At 56.9% G+C, this 12,914-nt stretch overlaps 2 protein-coding genes across 6 annotated transcripts; both read left to right on the top strand.

The window, feature by feature from the left end:
- Positions 1 to 695: 695 nt before the first annotated feature.
- Trem2 (triggering receptor expressed on myeloid cells 2) lies at positions 696 to 6,566 on the top strand. Of its 5 annotated transcripts, none has more exons than XM_087184510.1 (5): positions 696 to 979; positions 2,337 to 2,687; positions 3,662 to 3,735; positions 4,288 to 4,475; positions 4,548 to 4,765. In XM_087184510.1, the coding sequence occupies exons 1-5, from the start codon at positions 940 to 942 to the stop codon at positions 4,747 to 4,749; spliced, it is 855 nt and encodes a 284-aa protein (XP_087040636.1). In that variant the 5' UTR covers positions 696 to 939; the 3' UTR covers positions 4,750 to 4,765. The 5 variants fall into 5 exon arrangements, with proteins under 5 accessions (XP_087040636.1, XP_004846664.2, XP_021115519.2 ...); XM_004846607.4 differs by having other exon boundaries at positions 721 to 979; positions 3,662 to 3,755; XM_021259860.2 differs by lacking the exon at positions 4,548 to 4,765 and adding an exon at positions 4,830 to 6,563 and having other exon boundaries at positions 733 to 979; positions 3,662 to 3,755; positions 4,288 to 4,484.
- Positions 6,567 to 6,604: 38 nt separating this feature from the next.
- On the top strand, positions 6,605 to 11,879 carry Treml1 (triggering receptor expressed on myeloid cells like 1). The gene is made up of 6 exons (XM_013072782.3): positions 6,605 to 7,590; positions 7,725 to 8,057; positions 10,000 to 10,144; positions 10,434 to 10,519; positions 10,935 to 10,987; positions 11,268 to 11,879. The coding sequence occupies exons 1-6, from the start codon at positions 7,548 to 7,550 to the stop codon at positions 11,556 to 11,558; spliced, it is 951 nt and encodes a 316-aa protein (XP_012928236.1). The 5' UTR covers positions 6,605 to 7,547; the 3' UTR covers positions 11,559 to 11,879.
- The last annotated feature ends 1,035 nt before the right edge of the window (positions 11,880 to 12,914 follow it).

Raw genomic sequence — 12,914 nt, 5'->3', positions numbered from 1 at the left:
GTTGAATGGATGAAGAACCTGAGGTCCACGGTATCATAAAGTACTGCTCTGCAACAACTGGGGAGGAATGACTGAGAAAGGCAGCTGTGTGTGTGCTGTGTGCATTGCGGTGAGCTCGAAAGGGCTCATGCTGTGTGGTTCCCCGAGGATGACATGCTTGAGAGGGCAGGGAGCTGAAGGAACAGATGTAAGACCGGCCGTTGCTGGACTAAAGAGGAAGACACTGGCTAACACAGGGGATGAGGACACTGGGGGGGTGAGGGAAATGTTCTGTATTATAATGCTTGTTGACAGACTCAGTGATGGTGGTTCTTACATAGGGTAACAGGAGTGTGTTGTGATTCACAGAACTGGATGCCACCCTTGGGGACACCTTGCTGCTTACAGGAGGCTGATCTCAAGCAGGGGACCCTGGAAAGCCTCCCTCTCACCCAGTGTTCCCTGTCCCTTTGCACTGGGACAACAGCAATACCTGTACCTGCTGGGTGCTTCCTGTGCCACAAGCCCTGTTTGGAAGCACTTTTGCTTGGAGGAATCCGAGTCATGTGCTGCGTCCTCGCTATTCCCATCTTACAAGTATGGAAACTGAGGCACAGGGGCATCATGGGCCTGTGGTTGCCCACACAGGAAGTTGGGAAATCTGGTCCAACTCTGTTCTCATTACACAGTCCCACGCGCAGGGGAGGCTGGGAAGGGGCTGCCGAGGCTTCCGGCTCCCAGGGGGAGACTCACACTGCCCAGCCACTCCGAAGGAGGCCTGCCATCCTCTCCAGCACTGTCACCCTCTGCCCCTGGCTGGTCCCTTCCTCCCGCCCACGCCCATCCTGAATCACAGAGTTCCTGTGGGCCGTGTGTGCCTGACCCTTGCTTTCTGCAGTTCCAGGGAAAGACGAGCGCTTGCACAAGGCCCTGCAGTGTCTGCCCACGGTGGGAGGTGGCATGGAGCCTCTTCGGCTGCTCCTGCTGCTCTTTGTCACAGGTAGGTCCCCTTGGGGCCTTCCTTCCCTCTCTTTCCTGAGCTCGTGGGCAGCTGTGGGGAGGCGGTGAGTGCAGCCGCAGGAGAAGGAGGCTGCAGCCCGAGGCCCTGCTGTGCTCAGCCCACTCCCTGCTGCCCACCTCCCTCAGTCGCACCCCTGGGGCCACACCCGTTAGGGGTGCAGATGTGGGGGGTCCTGAACCCTGGCCTTGCAGGGAGGGGTGGAGTCCTGATGCAGCCTGGGGAAGCTTAGGTGGCACTGATAAGAGCCCCTAAAATGATGACTCAGTGAAGCATAAGAGCATCCTGGGGGTTGGCAGGGTGGGCAAGAGGGAGGGAGGAAGAAAGACCCCAGGCCATGACCTGCATCTTAGGGGACACTGGGAAGGGACTGCAGCATAGGATGGGGGCTGAAGGCTTCTGTCACTGAGATGGGGGCATGGGCACCCCGAAGCCCTTCTGCCTGTGGTGGGGACAGGCCCCTCCTCTCACCTTGAGATAGGATCTCCCTAAGTCACCCAGGCTGGGCTCCAGCTTTTGATCCTCCTGAATCAGCCTCCCAGAGTACTGGGATTACAGGTGTGCCACACCACACCCGGCTGGGCAGCTCTGGCTGGCCTAGCGCAGTGGCAGGCCTGGGCTGGGGAGCACTGTTCCCACAGCTCTGCCCTGCAGCTTTGGCTGGGTCCCCTGGAGAGGATGCATAGGGTCTCGAGTTCCACAGCGCAGGCCCTCAGCACCTCAGTCCCATCTGTCACAATTGTGGCTGGCATGGGGCGGTGGGGCCCAAGCCAGGACGGCCCCTCAGAGCCCCTGTCCCGGGCAGTGGGCTGGAGCTCAAGGCCAGCCCCTCCTCCCCAGAGGACCCCCAGAATAGCTGCTTCATGTCTCCCCCAAAATAGCTCGAGACAAGTCCTTCCTGAAAGGGGAACAAAGCCACAGAAATACAGAAGCTGGAGGCTGAAGGTCAGGATGGAGGAGGATGCAGCACCAGTGCCACTGTGGACGGCTGGGGCAGGGAGGGGGCCACTGGCCCTGCTCTCAGGGTGGAGAGGGGACAGGAGAGGTCCTGGTCTCATGTGACAGGGGAAGGTGTGTGCAATGGAACTTTGCAGGGAGGCCTCTGGGAATAGGCTCAGAGAGGGTCTGTTGCTTCTCCAAAGTTGCCTGGCAAGTCCAGCAGTGAGACAAGCAGACTCAAGATCATTTCCCAGTGACAGGCCCAGAGCCGGGTCATCTTCTGCAGCCTGTGCCAGCACCTGAGTTCCTGCTGGGCTGGGCTTTTCTCCATTCAGTCCATGACACATAGTAGGTGCTCAAGAAATACTTAGCACACCGATGAAAGCTGTCTCCCCTCCAGAGCTGTCCGGAGCCCACAACACCACAGTGTTCCAGGGCGTGGTAGGCCGGTCCCTGCAGATCTCCTGCCCCTACAACTCTGCAAAGCACTGGAGCCGCCGCAAGGCCTGGTGCCGGCAGCCGCATGAGGAGGACCAGTGCCAGCACGTGGTCAGCACGCACAGCCTGTGGCTGCTGGCCTTCCTGCAGAGGCGGAATGGGAGCACGGCCATCATGGATGATGCCCTGGGTGGCAGCCTCACGGTGACGTTGCGGAACCTCCAAGCTCACGATGCTGGCCTCTACCAGTGCCAGGCTCTCCACGGCGGCGAGGCTGATACGCTCCAGAAGGTGCTGGTGGAGGTGCTGGAAGGTGAGCCTAGGACTGGGCCTCTTATTTGGGGTCCCTATGTGCAGGAGCATCTTCTGGGCTCTTTGGAACTCTGGGAAAACCCACAGCGTAAGACCCATGGATGGTTGCACAGATTGCTCACTGCACAAGAGAGCCCAAACCAGGGTGTGGCCCCTGGTGGAGGGCTATGTCAGGAAGGGCGTCTGCCTCTAATTTGCATGAAGACATTGCCTGCCTTGGCCCTGCTTCTTTGAACCCTTGGGCTCTAGTGGATGAATTTATCCTCTCATCTGAATGGCCAGTGGGCCACAAGCAAATGAAGCACCAACCCGGTGCAGAAAGACATCCTGGAGAGGAGCGCTTGCTGTGCTCGGGAGCAGGGGAGAGGACACCCCACACAGCCTCCTGCCCTTGCCTGGCTGGGGTCCTCACTCAGGAGGCGAGACTTCCGGCTGGAGCTTTGCACAGGGCCGGCCCGGGTCCCGCACTGGGCTCCCTGAGGAGGAGGAGAGCAGCTCCTGGTCGCAGATCCCTTCTGACTCCCCCATCCCACTCTGCCCTTTTGTTCTGGGAACAGGATCAAGAGGAGCGACTGACTTGGGGAGCAGGGAATAGACCCCTGGGCACAAACCCCTCCTCCCTCACTGTCCTAAGGAGCTGGGAAGGAAGAGACAGGGATTATCGGCCCTATCAGGGTATAAGGCCCAGCCGACTCCCCGGAGGGGGGCAGGCAAATAATAACATAGCCACCAGAATCCATGAGGTGTAAACAGCTCGGCAGATTATATGGTTTGCAAAGCTGTGCATTTGCTCTTGGCAGACCTTGTGCCAAGGCTGGTTATTCGAGGAGATACTGTTTCAGGACCGCCCCCCCCCCCCCCCCGCCTTGAGAACACTGGGTGAGGGGTCTGATCCCTCTAGAGGTTAAGAACCAGATCAGGGTCTGCTCACTGGGCAGCAGGAGGGCCGTCAGCACCTTGCACTGTCTCCCACAGACTCCCAGGAGCGGCAGGAAGATGCAGACGTCTGGGGCCCCGAGGAGGAGTCTGAGGCCTTTGGCGGTGCCCAGGTGGAGCAGAGCATCTCCAGGTGCCACAGGGTCCTTTTCTCAGAGTCCTGCTGGGCTTGGAAACTGCAGAGCCTGGCGCAGGATGGGAAAGGGGTCCTAGGACCAGCAGTTCCTGTGTTGGCGGGCAGGAAAGGGCCTGGGTGTGGCCTTGCTTAAACCCCTGCAGCCTGCCTCGGGCAGTGCCGCAGCCAGGCCCTGGATTCAGTGGCATAGAGCGCTGCTCCAAGACCCTGGATAGGCAGCCTTTGTGCAGCCCCACAACCCGGCAACATCATTCACACAAACATTGAGTACACACACACACACACACACACACACACACACACGCACGCATGCACTCCAACCAGAAAGATGGTGTGTTCAAAGGCACCTAGCAGGTTTGAGGCAGAGCCTGGTCTACAGTGACCACAGCCTCCCCAGGCCCCACAGAGCCCCGTTCCAGGGAGGGTGCCCAGGGCCGGAGCCTGGAGCCCATTTCTCCCCACCCCTTCCCCGAGGGCTGACTCCACCCCTAGCATCTTGCCTTCATCTGCCTTCTCTGCCTCCATGCAGCCTCCCGGGAGAGAACCCCTTCCAACCCACTACCATCCTCCTCCTCCTGGCCTGTGTCTTCCTCAGCAAGCTTCTCGTTGCCGGGGTCCTCTGGGCTGTAGCCTGGCGCAGGCAGAAGCTGGGGGCACTTCCGGCCAGGGAGCTGGACGGAGGCCACGACCCAGGGCACCAGCTCCAGACCCTGACAGGTGCACCAGGTGAATGGGCTGGGGCCGGGGCCCTGGAGGGCTGGACGGGTCTGAGCGCTAGGTCTGTTGCAGGACCGAGGGACCCGTGAGAGAAAGGAACCCCAGCCCAGGGCCACCTGGCCCTGCACTTGTCCCTCAGCCACCGAGCCTCCTGGATCTGCTCTGCTGTGGCAAGGGGCCACTCTGCTTGCACCTGCTTCCCCCAGGGAGTGTGTGTGTGTGTGTGTGTGTGTTAGGAGTGGTTGCCTGTGAATGCCTAGGCTTTGGACATTAAAATGCTCACAAACCAATCCAAGACGGATCTGGTTTTCCTGGCTAGTTTGTGCTTCACAAAGGTTTTCTCCTTTGCTTCAGGGCATGGAGCAGGAGTTTGGCTGAGGGAAAGATACTGCAGCCCTCCCTTCCCATAGGCTCTCATCTGGGGAATCTTCATCTTCCACCCCCTCCCTAGATCCCACCGCCAAGTCCTGCCCCTTCTCTGGATATCATCAGCATCTGGTGCCTCCCCCTGCACCCCGGTGTTGTTCTCTCCCTTGGTTGTTGGAGGATGTTGGCTCCATCCCCATCTGACTCGGGCTGACTCCTCCTCTGTCTCCCTAGAGCTTTGCTTTCATCGATGACTTCCCTTCCGGGGCAGAGTCATAGTGAGGATCACAGCACATCAGAGCTGTATACTGCAAGCCTCTTATGGTACATGAGGCAAACTGAGGCTCAAAAAGGGCAAAGGGCTCTCTCTCCTGAGCTCCCCAGTAGAGCCTGGAAATCCAAATTTCACCTGGAACTCAAGGCATCCTTCCCTCTAGCTCAGTCCTACCCATTCATTCATTCATAAGTGGGGCCCTCTGGCCTGCACCAAGGAGAGGAACATGGGGAAAGGGTCCTGTTCATGTTCTAGCAGGGAGGCAGACAGACGAGAAATGCAATAAACAAGTCTGAAAGGATGTCAGAGAGCAAAGTGCTGAAGGAGAAATGGAATAAACCAGGGCAGAGACGCTGGCATGCAGAAGGGACGGGGCCAAAGCCCTCTGAACAGTGGCTGGAAGGTGCCCTTGGAGAAACACTGGGAGGAAGGGAGGGAGGGAGCCAGGAGGACAGGAGGGGCCTTTGGGGACCAAGGGGATAGCTAGTGTGGCTCCTAGAACCCACTGGGCGAGAGAAAGGGGGAGCCCAGGCACTGTTCCGGAGGGCGAGCGGCTGAACAGGCTCAGCACGGGGCCTCCTGCCAGGTGCCGGGTCCCTGGGTTTTCGCTTCGCCTCTGTCTCCCAGCAAGACATCCAGGGAACGCCCCTCACAACAGTGAGGGAACTGCCCACAACAGTGCAGGGCCGGGGATTTAGCTCAGTGGTTTCGCCACCTGCTCCTCTGGGTCTCAGTGTCCTTGCTTATGAAAGTCAATCAATCAACACTTCCCTTTGCCTACTTCACAGGGTTCGCATGAGGTTAAAAGAAATGTTTGTGGAAGTCTCTGGCCAGGTGTCTGGGCACAGTATGTCCTCAAGAAGCCCAGCAGCGTGGCACTTCCTGGGTGCTGCCTGAGCCCCCTGTGCCCCAGCCGGGACCAGGTTCATCTGAGGAGCTCAGCTAAATGCTGGGTCCAGTCCCGCAGGCCACACAATGCCCCTGGGTGGCTTGTTCAAGGGCAAATAACTTCCTTGCCCCAAGTTAAAGAACACCAGATAGAAATCTGCAGGCCAGATCAAAGGACTGGTTTGCAGAGGACTTGTCCAGCTTTAGCATGAAAGCCCCTTGTCCCAGGCAGGCAGGGACAGTTGGTCATCCCACCCACCATGTCCCCGGATGCTCAGCCTAACACACCACCAGCTGCCTCATCCCCTGCTCCGGTTTCCCCTCAACTCCTTGTGGCTGAAGGAAGGGGGGCCAGAGGAAGGAGAGAGGAGACAGTGGGGAGGGATTCCCAGCCACACAGGCCACTGTGGTCGCTTTGACGGCTGCTACCACCCTGGTGCCCGTGGTCAGATGGAATTCCCCAGGGGAATGCAAGTGAAGGCCCAGTGTCTCCTGTGCTGGCAGTGGCTTTGTCTCACAGGAGAGGAACACCAATCAGGAGGCTTGCAGGAGAAGGGGAGAGGGAGGGGGGAAGAGAGGAGGGGAGGGGAGGGACTCAGGAGAACGGACTCCAACAGAGAAATGGCACTCAAGAGACAACAGTGCAGGGCCGGGGATTTAGCTCAGTGGTTTCGCCACCTGCTGCTCAAGCGCAAGGGCCCGAGTTCGATCCCCGGTACCAAAAAAAGAAACAAAAGTGGTGTGGTCTAAACAGAGAATGCCTGGAGAACAAGAAAGAGATCTTGTACATTAAAAATGTCACAGAATAAAAATTTAAAAGACAATAATGAAAAAAAAGGGTAGAGGAAAAATATGAAGAAATCAGCAAGCAGAAAAAATGGACAAACAGGGTCGGGGATGTAGCTCATTGGTTCTGCTGCCTGCCTTGCAAGCGCAAGGACCTGAGTTCAATCCCTGGTACCAAAAAAAAAAAAAAGATGGCAAAATGAGAGAAAAGATATGAAAATATTCAACTAGTTAACATGTTGCAGGGAAACAGAGGATGGGGGAAGAATATGAAGAAGCAGCTATCAAAGTAAGGATCCATTTCCCAGGACTGAAGAACATGAACAGCTATGGAAGGGTCCAGTGTCCAGGCAGGACAGGAAGAAGGACAGGGCGGGGCACCACCAAAGCAGGGCTTGGGCACTGGGCCTGCGCTGGCAGAGGGCTGGCTCCTGGGGTCAAGGACTTCCCTCCCCAGCTCTGCAGCCTCAGCTTCAGTGTTTGAAAGGCCTCAAAGACCACCCCGTCCTCCTCTGGCCTCCTCCCTCTCCTGGGCTTGCTGACCAACTTGCCCAACACTACCTGGGGCAGTCCCGAGCATGGAGCTAGCCAGGGATGGGAAGAGCACCCATCATCACCCGGGAGGTGTCCACCCCCCCGCCTCCCACCCTGTGGTCCTGGCGAGCCCCACGTGACCACGGGAGTCAGATGTTTCCTGCCTTGGGGCGAGGCTGTGTCAGTGTCCAGGCGAGTCCTGGGCTGACACCTCCCTGCCAGACATGGGCCCCTGCCTGCTCCTGCTGCTGCTCCTGGGACTAGAAGGTAAGGTGCAGACGGCCACCCCTCCTTCCCTGCCCATCTGGAGGCCCCAGAGTCCCCAGCCAGCCTGAGGGTGGCTTTGCTGGTAGCTCCAGCTCTTTGATGGGCAATTCCCCTGCACCCTTTCCCTTCCCTAGGTCAGGGCTCTGCTGACAGCCACCCGGAGGTGCTGAGGGTCCCCGTGGGGGCCTCCATCCAGCTGCAGTGCCACTACCGGCTGCAGGATATTCGGGCACAGAAGGTGTGGTGCCGCTTCTCGCCAGAGGGGTGCCAGCCCCTGGTGACCTCGGCTGTGGACCGCAGCGAGCCGGGGAGCAGCCGCACGTTTCTCACTGACATGGGCGGGGGCTTGCTGCAGGTAGAGATGGTCACCCTGCAGGAGGGGGACACGGGCCATTACGGCTGCCTGGTGGAGGGCACCTCGGGGTCCCACTTGGTGCACACCTTCGCCCTGGAGGTGCTGCCTAAGGGTGAGTTGGCCCAGCTCCCTGCTCCCACCCGGGGCCAGGGCTCCTGGAGTTGAGGGACAGGCTTCTGGGGGTGGGGGAGATTCACTTTGACAGCTGTGCAGGCAGCGGAAGCCACACTGGTCCTGAAGGCTGAGATAAGGCCCTTCCCTCCCACCAGCCTGTCCTTCCAGCATTCCCTACATACTCGATGCTACCTTTTTATATATTTTTAAAATTTAGAATTAAAAAAAAAACAGGGGCTCACTATGTAGTTCACACTGGCCTTGAACTCAGTATGGAACCTAGGCTGGCCGGGAACTCACAGAAATCCTCCTGACTCAGCCTCCTGCACAATAGCATGACAGGCATGGGCTACCACACCCAGCTAAATTTAGAAATGTTTAAACAAAGCTGAATTCAAGCATATAATCTGAAGTTAATTTCTACACTTTCTGGTTTTTTATTCCTGCAACATTGGATGACTTAAAATTTAGTGAATTTATATCTCAATTAATAACTCGTGGTAGGTGCCTACTGTAGAAAACTACAATATTATTATTTTTGGCTTTTTTTAGAACAGGGTCTCACTATGCAGTTCAGACTGGCCTTGACATTACTATGCAGCCAAGGCTGGCCTCGAACTCACAGTGATTCTCCTCCCTCTGCCTCCTGAGTGCCGGGATTACAGGTGTGTGCCACCACACCCAGCTACAATGTTCTATTAAAAAAAAAAAACTGTTCTGGGAGGAAAATGTCAGCCACTTGAAGAGGAGACTGCTGCTGCTTTCCTTTTATGGATAGTGACACCCCACCCATTTTTTTGGTGTTTTTTGTCCTTAAGTAATTTGTGTCCACAAATAATAAAACTAAGGCATTTTCCCTGCTCTTATTTTTCCCCTAAGTAAGAGGGAGGACTTACTAAGTAAGAGGGGGTCCTTGGAATCCCTGTGGTCTCCAGTGGGTGCTTACATTTTGAAACTTTAAACACACTCTTAGGTCACCCTTGTTACCCTTCGGCCCCCCCACCCAGCACTATAGGTTGACACCCCAGGGTTTTTGCTCCCTAGAAAGCAACCTGCAATAGGACAGGACCCTCGGGGAGCAGGGGCAGGGCATCCCAGCTGCAGTGGGAGGAGCCCCCAGGGCCTCAGGGGTGGCTCATAGCTCCCCTGACCTCGGCTGTAGAGAGGCTCATTCAGGTGTCTCATTGGCACCAGGAGGGTGTGTGTGGCAGGATGGGTAGTTTTCTAATAATAATATTTAAATTTTTAAGTTTTAATAATAGATACTGGAACGATGTGGGCTGTGAGAATGAAACCTATAAAAGCAACATGGTTTCTACACTGAAATTCGGGTTGAGAATGTTGGCCCACATATCAGGGACACGCTCAACACATGGCAGTGGCCACTTTAGTGCAGGCAGGGAATAGGAATGGCCAGTCACTCGAGAACTCGGCAAGGCCCCCATCTTTGGGTACCTGGAAGGCCTGACTGGGCACCCAGGATGTATCTGACCCAAGGAAGCCAGCCCGGGTCCTGCCACCAGGAGTGCATAGAGGGTGACAGAGCCTTGTCCCAGGCTGGGTCTAGGGACCATGGAGCTCAGCTGGTGCACAGCACAGGAGGGCAGAGCTTGGGATGGGGCCAACCTGTCTGGAGGTGGGGTCACAGGGCTGCAGGTGTTGGGGAGTCCCACTTGTGACCCGAGAGAGCTAGGAGCAAGGAAGTCTTGAGGATGGGGGTGGGCAGAGGAAACAGTTTGCTTCCAACCAGCTGGAGGCCAAGGAGTCGGTGCAGGGCTGGGACCCACAGTGGGGGCCCCTAAGGCCTGGCCCAGCCTTGCCCTCTTTGCACTTTTCCTTGGAGCCTCTGCTCCATGGCTCCATCTTTCCCTCCATGGACCTCAACCAGCCATGGAGGCCCACAGTGCGCACACTCCACTCTCTGTGTCCTTCTGCCCCAGATCCTGGCCTGGGAGAGGAGAAAGAGCAGAGGAAGGAGGAGGAGGAGGAGGAGGAGGAGACCTCTGGGATTGCCACCCTGGCTGAGGACCCCTTCTCGGACCCTGAAGGCAGTGCCAGCCCTTGGGGGCCCACTCAGCATAAGAGGTGGGGGAAGACTGGGTCTGGTGGCTGGGAGAAGGGGGTGGTGAGGATGCTACTTGTTTTGAGCTCCAGACTAAATGAAATGGGGGGGTTGCTTAGGGTTCCTTCCTCCCCTAGGAACTTCTGACCACTCAGGCAGGCAGCAGACAGACTCCCAGCTTGGCAAGGGGCCTTCATCCTGTGGATTTCAGCTGGGACGTCCTGTCTTATTCTGCTGCATTTCCTCACCCCGAAAGGGCCTGCCCCCCAGCCCCACCTCAGGGCTAATCCTGCCTGTCCCTTCTGTCCGCAGTACCCCCTTGACCTGGGCTGTGGTGCTCCTGCTGGGCCTGCTGGTGGTGGCTGTGGTGCTGTCTGCTGTGATGGCCAAAAGGAAAGGTACGGAGCTGTGTACTGCCTGTCCCAGCCCGGCTCTACTGGTCCAGGATGGACCAGTTTTGCAGATGAGGCCAGGTGTCTGGGTCTGCACCACTCTAAAGGGATTTTTGGGGGGGATTTAGTCAAGCTCTCACACCCCAGAATTCCCATGGCTGAGGGATGGAGGGGAGGGACAGATTCAGTGGGGCAGACAGGAAGTGGAGAGGATTCGGCAGTGGGATTGGAGGAGGGTGGGGGGATCCTCGAGGTCCAGGCAGGTCGAGGGTGGACAGGCACATGGAGGGTGGGGGCTTTGGTGGGCATGGAGAGGGCAACTCTCCGCTGGAAAGAGGTTTCAGAGGCTCCAGAAGGGAGTGAGGGGACAAGCTTGGAACCGCCCCGGAAGTAGACTGTGCTGCTGTTGCTGACCCTGCAGGGCACAGACTTGACGTCCGGGGCCATTTCCAGAGCAGCAGAGTCTCGGACACGGTAAGAAGCCTCTGCAGGTCCCAGCCCTCCATGCACACTCTCCCAAGAGTTCCAGGCTGATGGGTGGTGAGGGATGGAGACCCAGACAAGAACCAAAGCCTCTCCTAATGCCATAAACTCGGCCTCAACCTCCCCAGATCTGGGGAGAAGCTTGGGCTTGCTCACTGGTGGACTTAGGATTCGAGAGGCTGATGCAGTATGGACGCCACTTCCCACCAGAGGGAGCTGGGGCAGAGGGAGGGCTCCTCCCCTCACCTGATCTGCCCGCTCTTCTGCACAGGACCCTTCCTCGGCAGCCCACCCTGCCGGTGACTCTGGGCTGGTGGACGTGAGGCTCAACTCGACACCCTCCTTCTACAATACGACCCACACCAGCCTGGCATTCGAGCCCCCGTCAGGGAAAGCGCTGGTGTCACCTCCAACCTCACCACCCCCTCTGCCTCCTAAGGTTGTGATGTCCTCCCAGCCCGTCACTTATGCCACAGTCATCTTCCCGGGAGGGGACAAAGGTGGAGGGCCCTCCAGTGAGCCGACCCAGGACCTGCCCAGCAGTCCAGGCCCACCTAGCTAAGCTGCTCAGCACACTGGACGCTCAGGGACTGTCCCTGGGGCTGGTCATCCACATCCAACCCGTGAATGCCCCAGATCAGTGGTGGCGAACCTATGGCACCCGTGCTCCTTGGGTTGTTTGTATCATGGAAAGCTCTGAAAGGTTCGCCATCACTGGCCTAGATCCTTGGAGCAGCCAGGGGCTTTGGGTCTAATCTAATATCCTGACATTACCAACAGGGAAGGTGATGCTCAGATCTCACGGAGGTGTTTTGGGGACACTATCCCCGTCTGCTGGGTCCTCTGCAATGACACATTGGGCTAAATAAACCCTAAATGATGATATGGGAATCCTGAATGGCTGGGTGGGAGAAGAAAAGGGTCCAAGTCTGACTGGAACTGAAGACTTCTCGAGTTTATCCTGCCTGATCGGCCAGGGAGGAAATGGTTTTTCCTCTGCAAGGCACTAGGGGGCACCCAAAAGACTTTTTTTGAAAGTACTTCCGGGCCTCTCAGGATGCCTGAAAGTACACATTTGCTTGGGTCCAGGAAGCTCTGCTGCTTTTGGCCCTGCACCTTGGGAACAAGTGACACATTAGTATGGGACAGCGTGCTGGACCGGGGGGCAGTTAGTGATAAGTTGAAGGAGACTCAGGACAGATGGGGTGTGGAACTGAAGAGAAAGAGGAGAAAGGACAGAAATGGAAATGGACAGCATGTCTGTTCCCCGGAAGGACAAAGGCTTTTCAAAAGCACTGGGACATAAAAGACCTTCTCAGACGTGAGGCTTCCGGGAGGGAGCAGGCTCTCAGCTTGGCCATGGCAGCGCTGTTCCCTTTGGCCTGGGGAAGGGGAGGGGCGTAGCCACGGTAAAGGGTAAATGAAAGTTAGTCCGGACGGAGGTGGGAGGGCCTTGAAGGTCCCTGCCAGGATTTCCTAGTAAACTGTTTAATTGGAAAATATCTCCCCAGATAGGGTCAGAGGACTTAAGTGGAGGGGTGAAGAACTCGGGAACCTACTTTTGGTACAATCACGGAGAACGCAGCGTAAAGAGGTTTCCCCTCAGAAGGTCCCTAAGGTTGGCCTAGGCACCTCATCCTAAGGCTTAGGCTTGCCTTTCCCCCCCCTTCTCCCACATCTATCTACTCTCTTGTACATCTCCAGAAAGTTCCCTGCTCCCTCCAAAGCCACAAGTAGTGTGCTAGGAATTTTATCTCCTCTAACCTTCCAAGGTCTTTGTTCCCACTCTCTTATCTTTTCTCTGTGGACCAATCTCCTCAATATCTTAAACAAAATCAAACAGAACAAAAATATTCCACCCATTTCCTACTCTACCATATCTTTTTTGCTATCAGCTCCAATTTCTGCTACCTTCCCA

The sequence above is a fragment of the Heterocephalus glaber genome, unplaced genomic scaffold (assembly GCF_053883595.1).
Source record: "Heterocephalus glaber isolate CG9 unplaced genomic scaffold, H.glaber_assembly_v1.0 deba00001497, whole genome shotgun sequence".
NCBI classification, from domain to species: domain Eukaryota; kingdom Metazoa; phylum Chordata; class Mammalia; order Rodentia; family Bathyergidae; genus Heterocephalus; species Heterocephalus glaber.
This window is presented reverse-complemented; position numbering and strand designations above follow the sequence as displayed.